Consider the following 16,863-nt stretch of genomic DNA (forward strand, 5'->3'; position numbering starts at 1 on the left):
TGCCTTGGGGCCTTTGCACTTGCTGTGCCCTCTGCCTGGAACACCATTTCCCAGATCTCTGCAGGGCTGGCTCACTCCGTCTCATCATTCAGGTCTGAAGATAAATGTTACCTCTTCGGAGAGGCCTTCCCTGAGCCCCCCAATTCATGCTGCCCCACTTGCCTTCCCCAGTGGAAGTCACGCTTCCACACCACTCTGTGTGGTATTGTCTTCACTGTCTAAAATTGGCTTGTTTGCCCGATGATTCTCCATGAGAACAGAGAGCTTGTCTGAACTGTGTTACTTATCATTGCATTCCTAGCACCCAGGGCAGTGCCTGGCACGCAGCAGATATTTGCTGAACAAATGAATGACTTAATATTCCACAGGCCATGGTGGGGAGCCCTGGCTTCACATGAATTTTTTTTTTCCATTTTCAAGAAGAAATACATATCAAATTGGCCAACATCAGTTCCAGGTTTTAAATCAAGTCTTGGACAAAGGTGCCTCCTGCACGGGTCTTTCTGCCTTCACAGCTGCCTGAGTCCCAGAAGCCAGAGATGTTTACCGACTTACTGGATGCTCCATGCCCCTAAAAACGCATTTTACCCAACAGAGGAGAAGCGATGCGATCCTTTAGAAGGGGTAGTGTTTCACAGCCATGAATACATGGTTGCCCAAAATAGAGAACAGATGGGTTACGAGAAACAAGAAAACGACTTTCGTTTAATTTTTTAATACTATTTTTAGCAGTGGCGCTAGACTCCTCAGGTAATTAGACAATTACTAAATTATTCTGCTCATGCAGACACACACGCTGCTCTGGCTTCCTGCTCTGTTAACCTTTGGTGTCAAGAGGACACGAGTTTCACTTCCAGGCCAAAGGGCACTGCATGGTAACAATAATTAGAGTAATGAATCAGAACTACAGTTTAAATGAATCATTATTTGCCAAGTGCTTTTAATTATAAAGAATTTAACTCTAAAATTACAACGAGGGCTAAAGATTCACAGAAAGGTTCTCTCTACCGGAGAGACTAAATCAAGAACGTTTTTTCCCAAGTTCTGTAATTTATGTTCTAGCCACGGACGCGTGTCTTCGTTTTTGCCCACATTCCTCAGCACCTGGACCAAATTATTATTTAACATTAGAGGCAATAACAAGACCTTTGACAAAGTAATTGCTTCGGCTGGCAAGTTTTAGTAACCGTGGGTTCGAAGGAAAGGCCGAGCTAAGGGCGCCCCTACAAAGCTTTGGATTTGATTTCAGGTCTACAGAAGTCAAATACTTGCACTAACATTTCCAATGTGGGAGAGCACAGGGCTTTGGGGTTTTGTATTCCAGGTAAAATGAGTCCAGAGCAAGGCGAAAAGAGAAACACAGCCCAGAATTTTGCAAAGACCTCACTTTGAGCTCCGGGGACCACCTGACAACGAATCAGATGAGGGTCATGTGCCCAGGCCAGCATCACAGGTGACTGGTTTAATGTCTCCATGCTTGTTTATTTTTCTCTTCAATTAATACTTATCCTTCTTTCCCACTAAGATGTTCGGGGAGGAGGGGCCCTAACCATTGATTCTGAAAGTCTCTCTTAATTTTCAAATAAAGGGCTCACACACAGCAAATGGAAATCCGCGTGTATCATGAAGGCGCTGGGAACCACCAGGGTCTCAGCAGGATGGGTATTAGGCCCGGTCTTCACACACCCTCACATTCCCCATATGGAAGAGTTTCACATCGTACAGTGTTTATCTCCAGCCTCTGCCCCATAGGCCCTTTAACCTACACACATTGCTTCTTACTTAAAAAATACCAGGGGAAAATAAAAACAGATGTGGTATCTACAGAGGCAGGTTACGATTCTTTTTGCCCTGGAGAGAAACTACTGGTCTTCTTAAGGAGGGAGGGCAAAACAGCTCCATATGAGGTCAGAAGTTGGGAGAGGAATCAGGATGCCCATCTACGAAGGCCCCTGATGTGGGGCCCCCAGGGGCGGGATCTCGCACTGCAGGGTAATGCTGCAGAGAACTTCCACGGCATCCCAGTCAATGAACGAGACACGGTGACTCAACGAAAAACAGACCTCCATCTTTCACTAACCATGCACGGCAGGGGCATTTCCCAATGAGAACTCCGGTCTGTATTTCAGGAAAGATTAATACAAAAATTAAATGTTAAATCACCATGAATATCGATTTTCTTTCTAAATGCAATTACAATAACTCCACTTATGAACATTCATAATATTAATGGATCTTATGGATGGGCTGCAATTATGGATGGGTAAAAATACACTATGAAAGAGAAGAGACGAATTCCTGTTTCAATAGCCCCACTTCACTCCCCAAATAAAGCTCAAAGCTGATAACTCACTAACCTCAAAGGGCCACCCCCAGAGGGACAGGCTCAGAGTCACTAATTCCAAAGAAATCAACTGAGTTACAGGCTGATGAAGCAACTGAATAAACACAATGTTTACTATTTAATAGTAACACCTTCCAGCATGACAAAGGCAACAAGTTGCAATTCCTTGAAACTGAACCGCATACAACCCAGGGCTTCTCAGCTTGGGCCACTGTGTCCACCCTCTGGCAGTGCCTGGAGAGATTTTTGGTCATCACAACTGGGGGTGGGAGAGTGCTACTGGCATCCAGACGGTAGATGGCAAGGATGCTGCTAAACACCCTAGAATGCACAGGACAGCCTCACAACAAAGAGGCATCCAGCCCAGGATGTCAATATGCCGAGGGTGAGAACTGTGACAGAGAGCCAATAACACTGTGTAAACCCAGGACAGGACTAAGGGGAGGCGGGGAGGCGGGGCGGGGGGGGGGGGGGGGGGGGGGGGGGGGGGGGGGGGGGGGGGGGGCGGGGGGGGGGGGAAGCTGTGCTAGTGCAGGTGGGACCCCGTCAATTTAAAATTTGAGTATTGTTTTCATCATGGGTTTTTGCATTAATCTTGAGTTTTTTAAATATTGCATTACAATATGACTTATCTTGATTACTGCATGTTTTTGGCATCTCATTAAATTTTGCTCCCTAAGCATACACCTCACTCTCCTTACCTTAGTCCTGGCCCTGTAACAAAATCGTTAAAAATGGTCATAATCATTGAAAGGAGTGAAAAAAAGGAAGCTGGATAATGTTATTTTAATAGTGGTTCTTAAGCAGAAATGCTTCTCAGAATAACCAATAAAGACTTTAAGAAATATTTACATAAGCTTGGGCCCCCCACACCTGAAGAATGCAAATAGGGCCCAGACATATATATGTATCTATTTTAAAACTTTACACACAATTCTGATGCTCAACTTTAGATAAAAAGAAATACGAAAATATGATGCCTTCTCCTAGAAAAAAGAAACACACACACACAGAGAAACAAAGAACACCTCTCTCCACACACACAAATGCAGAACAGGAGTTTGGCGTTTTATACGCCCAAGTGTTAAAAGTGCTTATCTCTGAGTGATGTGAATACAGGTGATTTCAATGTTTTTTCCTTCTACTTATCTATATTATCTTTTTCTCCATCAAAAGAAATGTATCCTGGGGTGGCCCCATAGCCTAGTGCTTAAGTTCAGTGCACTCTACTTCAGCAGCCTGGGTTCAGTTCCCGGGCACGGACCTACACCACTTGTCAGTGGCCACGCTGTGGCAGTGACCCATATAGAAAACAAAAGAAGACTGGCACAGATGTTAGCTCAGGGCCAACCTTCCTCAGAAAAAAATAATGTATCCCAAAGAAGTATTAGAGATTTTTTAAATGAGTAAAACACAAGGTGAGCTCTGTGTCCCAGAGAAAAATACGCAGATAAAAATTCTTCCTTGAGAAAACATAAATTTAACCCTATCTAGGTTTCCTATGGATGCAGAAATCGAGAAGAATACTGTCAGGAATGCAATAAGTATTGACCAACTGCATGCGTCAAGTGCATATACGTCTGGTGCAGGAAAACAAATCACACACACACATTCACCAACATACTCATTAAAAAGAAAAAGTAAAGCTCAGTAAATTCTAACAACAAATCCTAAAATGCTATCAGAGACAAAATATCAAGCGAAAAATGAGAATGCCCAGATCAAAATGTATGGAATAAAACGAATTATGTTTTTTGGAAAATATGAATTTACATGTACAAAACAGCCTGGAACAACACAGAGAAGCGTTGGTCTTGGTCTTCTCTGGAGCAGGACATCATGAGGCTCCCATTTCCCAAAGTCATTCACCTGTTTTTCAGACGCATATGTTAACAAGAGTTAAACAAAGACATTCCCACTTCCTGGGCGAAGTCAAATAAAACAGACCACTACACGCTCCATGTAATGTAGACCAGTTGCCTCAAAATATTTTGAGTACATAACACATTAGGAAAAAATTCTTGAGTACTCTCCAGATATGGACATTTAACTTTGTGTAAATACTGTATTATGCACTATGAAACAAAAAAATGAAATTCTAAAAAGATACAAATGAAAAACAGCATTTTCACAGAATTAGCTAACATCTCAAAATAACCATATATACTCAGGGTACGGGGCCCCAAGAATTACAGATGTAAAATTACACTTCACATTGTCGTATCTGTTCTTCAGTCACAAAGGGGAACGAAGAGCTGATGCACCCCACAACCTGGGAGACCCCTGAAGACACGATGCTAAGAGAAATCAGCAGGTACGAGAGGCACTGAACGATTCCACTTGCATGAAATGTCCAGGACAGGCAGATGCATGGACAGAAAGCAGACTGCTGGTCGCCAGGGGCTGAGGGAGTGAGGAGCATGGACGGGCATCTAAGAGATACGGGGCTTCTTTGTGGGGTGATCAATAGATTCTGAAATTAGATAGTAGTGACAGTTGCACAACGCTGAGGATACACTAAAAAACACTAAGTTGTACACGCTAAAGCGTAAATTTTATGGTTTGTGAGCTGTATCTCAATTTTGCTTTAAAGGTACCAATGAGTAAATAAATAAGCCAAAGGAGAAATGACCGCCCTCCTGAGCTAGTCATGGTTTACTCTCATAACGTGCTGCCATTCTCTTGTGGTTCACTCGGGCTTGTGTTGATCCAGAGTTTCTCTGCAGGAATCTTTTAAAGCCACCTGCCCTCTTTATGAGGCTCACTTAGTTAAATAACATCCCTGAAACCAGGCCCCTGGACCCTCACAAACTGCAATCGACCTTTCAACGTGCTGAAAGGAAACAATTGTAGATTCTGACTCAGTCTCCAGGACACCTCGAGGACCGTTCCTGACGAATGTGCGTCTGATAAATGGAGTGCGCATCCCTGGGTCAGTCTGGATATTATGAGTAAGGTTTAAACTCTGCTTTAATCTTGAAGATGAGAATGAAATGTGAATGGAAGCTCTAATCTTTTATTCCTGCATCTCAACGGGTCATCCTGCAAACTCTGCTTTGGCGTCCACAGATTCAGACACTGATGGCCTGAAACATAAGGGTGAACCTCAGCTCCAGGGGAGCTCTTCTCAAACCCGGCTGCACTTTGGAATCAGCTGGTTCACCTGCTGTAACTGTAGGTCTGAGCACAACTCCTGGAGATTCTGACGCTGTCCCGAGTGATCTGACCCAGGAGTCCCAAATACTGTACTTCACCAAACACTGTTATAAAATTCTATAAACTCTAACGGTCAGGTGAATGACTTTAATGGGCTCGGGGGAATCTTTCTGGGGTGGTGGATATAGTCTAAGCCCAAGATTGGATTCTGGTGATGGTTCCACAACTCTGTAAATTTACTAAAAAATCACCGAATTGTACACTTAACAAGGCTGGATCTCATGGTATGCAAATTAGACCTCAATAAGGCTGTTAAGAAACATGGGAAAGTCTTCATATATCTCATCACAAAAGTATTCGCGTGTTTACCGGATGATTTCTACGTGTCGCGAGAGAAGGAGGCACACGGTCTCGCTGGGATGGGTGTGTACTACAATTCCGGGCTCTCCCCAGCCTCGAGATGCCCTAACCCCATAACACTCAGCTATTTTAAACCCAAGGCCAGGATGGGCAAATCCATTTACAAGCTTCCGCTACAAAGAGTTATGAGTTAGAGCTCATGGTGAGAAATGCTGTTTTCTGACTTTTAACATTTTACAAAGAGTGTTATCTGTGCTAAACCAAAAATGGACCGTAAAAGCTGAACTGCGCAAATATCCTGAGATGGGACGGCTTCTGTAAATACCACAAGCTCTTAAAAATACCACCAAAATGGGCACGGGTGTGTCTCCTGCCAGGGCACACAGCACGGCTGTGAAGCTGTCTAATATAATCATCCACAGGCCAGCTCCGCTGGGAAAGGGCTGAGAGAGAGCAGTGTTCAGCCAGGTGCTGACAAGCATGACAGTCCACACAGCGAAGCCCTGGGAGGAGCCGGAAGGCACGTGGGTTGATGCTTCAGAGGGAAGAGTCTGTCCCAAGACACAGACATGAGGCAGCTCGCCCTGCCCTAAGTGCTTAAGGCGACGGCGTAACCAGGGTTAGCAGGGGAGAGAGGGTGAACAGCAGAGTGGAGTGGGAGGGGACACAGGTCGCAGCTGGACCACGCCAGAAGTCTCAGACCCCAAGAGGGAGGTGACAGTACAAGGGCGATCCTGTGCTCCTGGAAAGGGAGCAAGAAGAGAGGCAGAGAAATTGTGATGGCGGGTCACTGTAGACAGCCAGGCAAGGGAGAGTGCAGTTTCTGCCTAGTGAGTGACAGGGATGAAGACAGAGGGCTGAGAAGGTGATCTGGTGGGAGCAGACGGGTGACTGAAGGAAGGTGGTGATGGAGAAGGAAGCAGGGGCATTTCCCAAATCCTTGGATGGAGCCAATGGGGAAAGTCGAGGTGGCACTCACTAAGACAAGGACCTCGGGAAGAAAGCAGGTGTAGGGGAAGAGGGAAGAACGTTGGGATCATGGGTGTACCATCCTCACGCTCCACAAGCAGCGACATCAGGGATGCAGGCGCATTCTGGTCTAAAGCTCCAGGTCAGGGTGCAGACAGATGTGGGAGCCATCAGCACGTACAGGGTGATGGGAGCTGGGGGAGGAGGGGACCACCCAGAGAGTGACCTATGGGGCCCAGTACAGAGCCCTGGAGACACCAACATCACATCACCACACAGAGGAAGATGGGTCAGAGACAGGGAGAGGAACGGGGTTGACTGGCTCTTCCGCCCTCTCCAAAGAAATCCTCATGATTTTTTAATAGTCTGAAAAATACATCTTTGGAAAAGATCTACGGATCCACTTGGAGACAAGCCAAAATACCTGCACAGGGAGCCTAGAACTGCAAGTGTTTCATGGCTGGTTGTAGATATGACATCAGATGGATCAAATGAACTGTTCTCCACTCAAAATCCCCTCCCACCTCCACGCTCCACCCCCTGCTCTGCTGGTTTCAGGAGATACCCCGGGAATCCAGATGTGCGAGTGTTCCAGGCAGTGAAATGTCAAATATGACTGTGTCACGAAGTGTTCAAGGATTCCACCTTTAACCTTTATCCAGAAATACTTCCTTCACATTTTTAACTGGCTTTCTGACCATGGAATTATTACCTATTTTAACAAATTTAAGCAAAAGATGGCCTCTCTATTCTCTTGTCTCCAAACCAGTGCCACAGCATGCAGCTGATCTAATGTCGTCCGTCTTAGCCTTGGATGTGCCTGGGAATCACCAAGGGCTGTGTCTGTCTGTCTGCTTCTAAAGCACAGAGCCCAGCCTCTTGGCTCATCTCAATGACTCCAAATCTCTAGGCCCAAGTCAATGTCTTTTGTTTCATTGTTGTTCTGTTTTGTTTTTAAAACATCACCAGTCACTCTGATGAGCAGCTGAGGCGGCACTCCACTGGTCTAACTTTTTGGGAATATGAGGACACTTAGTTGTCATATCTTTCTCCGAAAAATGACTGGTTTTGAAAAACTTTGTAGGAAAAACAAATGTGGGAGCACTTAAGTTGTAAGTCACTTCTGATCAATTAATTTCTTTCACGATTGCTGAGATGAACATAGACGAGAAACCAAAGCTCATCAGTAATGTCATGATGATTTCACAAGCAGACCATTAATTATTGCTACTTCGGCTCATAACCAGGGAAAAGGGAAAAATAAACGCTCATAAACTTGAAGTGAAACCAACCCCAGCAGGTTCTCAAATATCTTTCTGGCACCCATGATGGGGCAAACAATTTTCTCGTAGGTTTTACCCAATGTCCACAAGCAGCTCAGTAGAGCAGGTTAACCCTCTACTGAGGGGGCTAAGGAAGATGGGAAAAACCTCAACCGTAGTTTTACTCAATATGTCCAGGATTCGTGGTTGCCACGGGTTTGGAAGGGGAGGCAGGTGGGAGAAATGGGGAGTGACTGCTAACGGGTATAGGCTTGCTTTTTGGGGTGATGAAGATAAAATTGACTGTGATGATGGTTACACAACTCTGTGAATATACTAAAAACCGTTGAATTGTATACTTTAAACGGGTGAGTCATGTGGTATTATGAATCATATCTCAGTAATCTTTGTTAGCACCATCAAGTGGATTCTGCCTCCCAGTGCCCCTGCGGACAGCAGAGCCCAGCCCTGCCCACTCTGTGCTCCATCCTCTCATCTTCCGGCGCTCTATCAGACAATGCTCCGTGGCTATTCACAGGGTTTTCATGGCCAATTTTTTCAGAAGTGGGTGGCCAGGTTCTTCTTCCTAGTCTGTGTTAGTCTGGAAGCTCCACTGAAACCTGTCCACCATGGGTGGTGACCCTGCAGGTATTTGAAACACCAGTGGCATATCTTTCAGCATCACAGCAACACGCAGCCGCCACAGTGTGATAACCAACGGACGGGTGGTGTGGTTGCATTACAGGGAACCAAACCTGGGCCTCAGTGATGAGAGCACCAACTCTTAACCACTAGACCACCAGAGCTGGCGACATCTCAATGCGGGTGTTAACAAACGTAAGAGAACTGTTTGAGATATTGAAACAGAAAGCTTTACCTGGGTGTAAATACTAAATATGTGGCTTTGAACTTCATCCATTGAGTCAAGACCATAGGCCACCGTGCCTAGATGGAGCCGTTTGAAAACCATCTCATTCTGGGTAAGAGTTCCTGAAACAGAAGACAGAGGAGTAACTGTGCCTACATCCTGGAGCTTGAACAGTACTGACAGCTTTTATTTCTTGAGAATTTACTAAATGAAGTGCACAGGTTTCAGCACGGCCCCTGCCGGAACAGACATCTCTGGTATTGTCTTGGCCCAGAATCCAATTCCCTTTCTTTTGAAAATGGCATCCTAGGCTTCCATAAGGAAATTACGGCCTCATTCCCTGGGATGGTCCAGAGGGAGTGTCAATCACAGATGGATGGACGATGAGTAGAGTCAAGTCACCCCAGTGACACAGCCCTACAGAGACCATCTCCGGGGTCCTGATGCTGACATATCTAGAACTTCCCTGGTTTCTCTCCTTCCTGAAACCTAGTTATCCTCTGATTTAGCAAGCTAGCCCGGATCCCTGCAACAGATTCCCTTTTATCCCATGGTCACTAAACGGTAGAGACGAAGCCTGAACCCAGGTCTCTCCACACCCGATGCTCAGCCACCGTGACAGTCTCCTAACTTGACAGACATTAAACTGTGAAGGATTTTGGGGGACAATTACGCAGTCAGGACTTGAAGCCAGACCTCCTGAGCTCAAAGCCTGCTTCTGCCACCATGTGCTTCTGACAGTCAGATAACCTCTCTGTGCCTCATTCCCTCATCTGTAAAACGGGGATAAAAGTACCACCCAACTCCCAAGGGGAGGGTGAGGGCTGACCGAGTGACTGTCCACGCACACGCAGAACAGGACTCTGCACATAACCAGGACTGTGTAAGGCTTTGCTGCTACCATCACCACCACCACAACCAGATAACCACTCTTTACTAAAGGGTAAAGAAAACAGAAGAGCAGCACACATCTCTAACACCTCCAGAAGGAGGGCTCCTTCTCTCACCTGACTCCTGCGAGGGCCCAGGACACTCACCTGTCTTGTCTGTGAGTAAGTAAGAGATCCTCCCCAGCTGCTCGGGAATCGTGCTGGAACGAACCACGGTGCCGGGGACCTTGGCATCCCTGCGGATCACCCAGCTGTACACAATCTTGCCCATGTCCAGGTTCACCCGCAAACTAGTCAGGAGACCAGAGCGCCAGGTTAGCAGGATACGCACAAGGCTGCCTGTGTCTCTTTTTCTGAACAACAAGGACTCTCAATACACGTCATTGGTGCCGTAACATCTGGAATCAGTCCCTCCAGAAGCACACAGCTGGGGCTGAGTCCACAGATTCAACAAGAGTCAAACAACTCGCTCAACAAATCATTATTTTCATAAAGCTGTTCTGTTACGGACCGAGGTCACTTAAAATACTGAAAGGGTAGTTGTTCTAGTCTTATTTTTTTTTAAATTACTGGTCCTCGGAGCTAATATATTTTTGATACTACATTCATTTTTTAAATTGTGGTAAAACATACATAACATAAAACTTACCATTTAAACCATTTTAAGTGGACGGCTCAGCGGCAATAAGTACATTCACACGGCCGTGCAACCGTCTCCAGAACTCTTCATCGTGTAAAACTGAAACTCTGACCCAGTGAACAACACCTCTCTTCTCCCCTCTTCCCTCAGCCCCTGGCAGCCCCCATTCTGCTCTGTGTGTCCACGAATCTGACTGCTCCAGACACCGCGTACTGTGGAGCCAGACACGCCTCGTCCTTCTGTGACTGGCGTATTTCACGTAGCATAACGTCTGCCAGGTTCATCCGTGTTGTAGCCCATGTCAGAATTTCCTCCCTTTTTAAGGCTAATATCCCATGGTACATATTCAACTCATTTTAAAATATTATTTTATTGCAAAAATAAAATCTTCAAATTCACTCATAATCCTATAAACTAATCAAATTACCTACTATTTTACTGGTGAGCCCTGGGCCATAGGGAGATTCAATTCATTAACTGTCAATCATATTGGAGAAAGAACTTTAAAGTTTACAATTTCACTTAACGTTACACCACAGACACTTCTTTGCTAGCAATAAAGCAGACATCTATTCTTTGAAACCATCACGCGGAGAGCAGCGGCTAGGGTTCAATGCCCCGGTGCTAAGTCAGGCTGTTACGCCAAAACCACAGACTCTGTCCCCAGAAAAAGACCCATTCTAGCTGGGATGACATAAACACACAAAAGAGCAAGATAAAATATAAGACAACATATTGAGTGTAAGATAGAGATTATAAGCACTGAAAGTTTCCGGAAAAAAGATACGGTTTATTTTTAATAATTATTTTCTGACCATTTATTATGGGGAAAAAGTAGAAATAAGTATCCAACAATATGGGACTAAATAAATTATTAAACAGAATATATTCTAGAGCACTTCTAATAAATGATAGAGTGCAAGTATATTTGATGTAAAAAGTCATTTGCGGGACCTGCCCGGTGGTACAGCTAAGTGCACACGTTCCGCTTTGGCGGCCTGGGGTCTGCCGGTTCGGATTCCGGGTGTGGACATGGCACTGCTCATTACCACGCCATGGTAGGTGTCCCACATATAAAGTAGAGAAAGATGGGCACGGATGTTGGCTCAGGGCTAGTCTGCCTCAGCAAAAAGAGGAGGATTGGCAGATGTTAGCTCAGGACTGATCTTCCTCAAAAAAAAAAAGTTATTTGCAACACATTGCTCTGTTAAAAAAAGCAGGGATAAATTTTTATGTAGAGCAGAATCTCCTTTTTCTAAAATAGAAAACAGTCTAGAAAAACATATATTCCAAAACGTTAACAGCAATTATCACTTAGTTGTGAGATTAGAGGTGATTTTTATTTTATTCTTTCGCTACTGTGAATCCTTGTTTTTTCTGACTATAATAATCTGTTGCTTATATTATTTTTTGAAACCATTTACTCAGCCTCCAAATGAGGAAGGCCAACAATTGACATATGTCACCAAGCTTCCATTCTAATCAATCACAATATTATTTCCCTTTGAGCCCAGACTCAGGCTCAGAATCCTTCTCAACACAGCACTCCCAATAGCAACTACCAACCTCTTGGAGCAGACAGATGAGACGAACTCTAAATGGTATCCTTAGACTGGGTAGGGTAAGGCAAGATCTTTTGAGCAGAAAGTAATTCAAGAAAGGATGGTTCGGGGCCTGGCCCGGTGGTGCAGTGGTTAAGTTTGCATGCTCTGCTTCGGCGGCCCAGGGTTCATGGGTTTGGATCCCAGGTGTGGACCTAGCACAGCTCATCAAGCCATGCTGTGGTGGCATCCCACATACAAAACAGAGTAGAGGAAGACTGGCACAGATGTTAGCTCAGGGACAATCTTCCTCACCAAAAAAAGGAAAGAAGAAGAAAAGAAAAGAAAGGATGGTTCATGGAGGAATGTGCCCTCCCAACACTAGAGGCACAGAGCATGGCTCACATTCCTGATCCTGACTGTTCTTGGTCATCACTCTACAAAGGGACCAGCTGGTAAAGAGAAGAAAGTGTCATGGCACCCAAACACAAGCTCGCTCTCTGCTTACCTGATAGGAATGATGTTGGAAAACAAGAGGAGGAAGCGGATGATCTGCAGGTACCAACGACCGGCAAAGTGCTGAAGGGCAACCATGACCAGCGACACCACCACCAGAGCGCCAAAGAGGATCTTTGTGAGGCAGTTCACTTCCAGGTCAAACAGGCCAATCTGTAGGACAAGGCACAAGGGGAGCCTACGATTGGTTGGTGCAACCCATGGCCCACCAAGAGAACTGGTGCCCGTGAACCCATGAACATGTCCACCAGGCTGAGACAGTGGGACCCATCGGTCCCCACAGCTCTGGTTGAGAACATTGGGCTCCACGGGCTGGAGCTCCTACCAGACACCCAAGGGGCCTCAGAGAATTCTGATTTCAATTTTTTTCAATGACTTAATATTTAGATTTGAAAATATATAAGCAGGTTACTGCCGCATTTGATGGTGCTGTGGCCTCTAACATCCTACACAGTGGCCTGTAAAAGGACTCAGTCCTACACTCTTAGCACCATACCACACACTAATTCAGTACTGCCTAAAGGTCAGGGTACACACCACTGGTGGCACCTGATTTTTAGGTAGTGCATTAATGAACATTATTATTTTAATAATTATACATTGATTTTAATGTATATTCAAAAAAAAAATGTAACTGGCACAGGAAGCCCATAACTTCACAAAAGCATGGCCCGGGATAAGGCTAAAACATCAAATAAACGACATTATAGTTGCAGTGATGGCTGTAATGGAGGGGTGAAAACGACCGGAGTTTGGGAACCCCAGCATTCGTTCATAGTATTGATGGAGGAAATCAGTCTGCAATATTCTGACTCAAAACCGGGAGGAGGGGTGCAGCTGGGAGGGAGGGTCATGGTTGAAACGAGCAAGAGCGGGGCAGTAGGCAGACGGCAGATCCCACCGTGTACACGGCGCCCTGGCCAGGTGCTCAGTGGGGGTGTGAATCCAGGCCTGCCGTCCTGTCTGCAGCCCGGGCAGAGCTCAGCGCTTCCGAGGCCACTTCTCATCCGTAAGCTGAGGCTACAGAAGCCCCTGTGCTCACCAGCTGGTGCAAGGATTACCTGAGACGCATGTGAAGGACGCAGCACAAGACACGTCAAAGAGAAAGTGCTCGACAGTTTAACCTAAAAGCTTTTAAAATTTTATGTATTCATATACATACTCTTGTATTATATATGTGTATACACATGTGTATACAGCTGCATATGGATTTACCTACACACACACACGACCTTTTCATGAATGTATATGTGTAAGTCTGTATAAATGAAATAACACTGTTAAGTGTTCCTGTTTTTAAATCTGGCTCTTCACGCCATCAACAGCAACCATCAAAATACATGAGGGCAGAAAGTTCCGACAAGGAAACGCGTCCTGTGACCGCGTACACACCTTGCTTCGAGGATTCGAGGTGTTCATGACGCTCCGGAGTTCTCTGCCGGTGTACAGAACAACACCCACAACGGTACCTGAAAGGAGAAAAACAACGCACAGAAATGTTAACACCGACAGGCGGGCCTACAGACAGAGAGTCTGACCCCCAGAGGATGTCCTCTAAACCCAGCACCCACACCGGGAGAGGGTCAGGAGCGTGCGCCGGGGTCACCCGATGATCCATGGCTACACTGACCGGCATGGTCGCTACCAGCCCCCTGCCGCTACCGAAATTTAAAGTCAATGAAAATTAAATCAAATACAGTTCCCCATTTCACTAGCCACGTTTCCAGTGTTCAGTAGCCACCTAGGGCTAGTGGCTGCCATGTGGGACAGCAAAGACACACAGCATGCCCACAGTTGCTGGAAGTTCCCCAGGTCGGGGCCGGTCTGTGGGATCCAGCGGTCTCAGACAGCAGGGGTGGGGGAGCGCCTAGGACATTCCTACTTTCATAAGCTGTTATGGAAATTTGGGAACACGCTCTTCTTCTCAGAGCACTAATAAGCACTCTGCACCTGCTGAGCCTGGCTCCTTTCAGATTCTGTGTCTAACTGGAACATGTGGGGGATGTCTGTCCACACGACAATTCTTTCCTAAAAACTTTCCTGTCTCCCTCCCACGTCCCACACAATACTGAAAGCCCTCCATCCTTCTACAAGTAAAAAATATACAGAAGAGACACAAATGGCCAGCTAACATTAGAAAAGATGCTCAACCCAGTGAACAATCCAAGAAATGCCAAATAAACCACTGTCATCCCCATCACAGTAACAACCATTCAGAAAGACCGATAACATGTGAGCCAAGGGGTGGGGAAACGGACCCTGTCACGCACGCTGCAGGCCGGAGCATAAATTGGAATCTACTTGGAGAGAAAATTGGCGATATCTATCAAAAATTTACCTTCGCCTCCTCTTTTCAGTGTGTGCCAAGAAAACACTCAACACGGTGGGGAAAACAGAATAGTCAAGAAGAAAAGCAAGAAACACAGTCTCCGGAGGGTGGTAGGAGGCACTGGGATGAGAACGAGCAGGGGACAGCTGGCAGAGGCGGCAGCTGCGGGGGACTGGGCGGCAGAGGAGAGGCTCTGAGTGGAGGACGTCAGGGATGACAGCTGAAACATGAGAAGGCGCCACCCTCCAGCTCTCAGGGAGGACCCCAGGAAGACAGACAACCCGGCCTCCGCTGGAGAAAGAAAACCCCACATCTTCTCTTGGGCCACGGTCTCGGGTACCACTGTCAGAGGGACGTTCAAAGACACGAGGAGGTTCGAACACTTTTTGTGAAAGAAGCTCCCAGACTAGTGCTGGGGCTGGGGCTCCTGGACAGAGAGCCAGGGCGGGGGAGCCGCAGGCCCCAGATCAATGCCCAGGGCGTTCTCCAGCACAACGCCGGGCCCTTCCAGGGGCTCTCAGCAGATGGCAGGCCCGGGGAGCGCTCGCTCCTCAGCAGATGGCAGGCCCCTGTTGACCACAGGCCTGTCACCACAGCAGATGGTCAGGCAGTGGGAGCGGAGCCCAGGACGAGCGAGGGGTGGCCACACGGCCACTGCACTTGCTCCCGCACAGGTGTGGCTCGGTCTTAATCCCCGATGCCCAAGGTTCAAGAGGACCCTAATCACAAGGGCCCCAATGGGGGTTCCCCGACTGGTGCCGGTCAACCTTGAACACCCCCGGAAACAGCCTTCCCCCAACATCTCCCAGCGCTCAAGACCAGAACCGTCCCCAAGAGATGCGAATCCCAGCGTCAGTCCCCAGAGAGAAGGCACAGGCCGGCAGCCCACGAGGTGTGCTGATTCGACCTGCACACCACTTTAGAAGTTTTGAATTAGTTGCCAACTTTTAAATATAGAGCATTCATATAAAAAAAAATTGAGATTTCTGGCTTTTCTTGGAAAATCAGAAGATGGGTTGATGCCGAGTCCACGTTCCTCGCTGTGTATTCCAGCTGGTAGTGAGCACGGCCACTCTCTTTATTCAGGGTCATGCTCTCAGCTCATCACAGCCCCCACCCAGCCCAATCCACCCCTGTAAGACACCTGACAGAGCCTCTCCACCTCCCCGACCTCTGACCCCCACTTCCTATGCTGTCACCTCCGCCGTGCCCCCTTGCTCTCGCCTTTTCATCCACCCTCACCCCCTGCAGCCGCAGACCTGGAATCCTCTCCATTCTGCCGGCCAGGGGCTCCCACAAGCCAGGCTGTCATGATCAGGGGCTTCACGAGGTCCTTCCTAACTCTCCACAACAGAGGAGTCCCGGGATCAGACCTGCACTATGATGCCTTTGCTCCTTGACCACAACAAGATAAACACTTAACCCCGGAGACCGAGCGTTTGGAAACGTTTACAGCAATTAGACGCGGCTGCGATGTTCAAGCGTGTGATCACAGGACAAGTCCCACTGAAGAGGGCACAGACCAGCTGGGCATTATCTAACTCGTGTGGCAAGTGCACACGGTGTGACGTGCATGCTGGTCATGCACAGCAGAGCCTCAGATCGATCTGCCATAGATTGGTGGGGAACGGGAGTAACAAACTGGTCCCTCGCCACCGAGAGTCCCGGAACATCCAGGCCACCCTCTGCCCCGGGGCCCCCCCATCCCTTCCCTATCATCGCCCCAGTGACTCCTCAGCCTAGCGGCACTGTGTTGGGTTACCATGGCAACTGCATCCTCTACAAATTGATGCCAACCAATGTAGCTGGACCCCCAGCACTGATTGGCAAGCTTTCTTATGTTTTAAACTTCCATCTGATAACACAGCAGAGTGACCAAGACACAAGAGTTAGATTCTAAAGGGAACATGGAAGCAAAATCTCATATGACTAAGACTACTCTTTTTTTTTTTTTTAAAGATTGGCACCTAGGCTAACAACTGTTGCCA

The 16,863-nt window shown here is 46.9% G+C and overlaps 1 protein-coding gene across 4 annotated transcripts in view; it reads right to left on the reverse strand.

The window, feature by feature from the left end:
* Nucleotides 1-16,863, reverse strand: part of ATP9A (ATPase phospholipid transporting 9A (putative)) — a 126,145-nt gene that overhangs the window by 49,697 nt on the left and 59,585 nt on the right. For all 4 annotated transcript variants that reach the window (XM_046678932.1, XM_046678933.1, XM_046678934.1 and 1 more), the window contains exons 10-13: nucleotides 13,939-14,015; nucleotides 12,539-12,699; nucleotides 9,997-10,139; nucleotides 8,969-9,081 (exon numbers count right to left, since the gene is read on the reverse strand). In XM_046678932.1, coding sequence (XP_046534888.1) covers nucleotides 8,969-9,081; nucleotides 9,997-10,139; nucleotides 12,539-12,699; nucleotides 13,939-14,015 — 494 coding nt within the window. The remainder of the gene's footprint in view (nucleotides 1-8,968; nucleotides 9,082-9,996; nucleotides 10,140-12,538; nucleotides 12,700-13,938; nucleotides 14,016-16,863) is intronic.

This window comes from Equus quagga, chromosome 12, assembly GCF_021613505.1.
Source record: "Equus quagga isolate Etosha38 chromosome 12, UCLA_HA_Equagga_1.0, whole genome shotgun sequence".
NCBI lineage: Eukaryota > Metazoa > Chordata > Mammalia > Perissodactyla > Equidae > Equus > Equus quagga.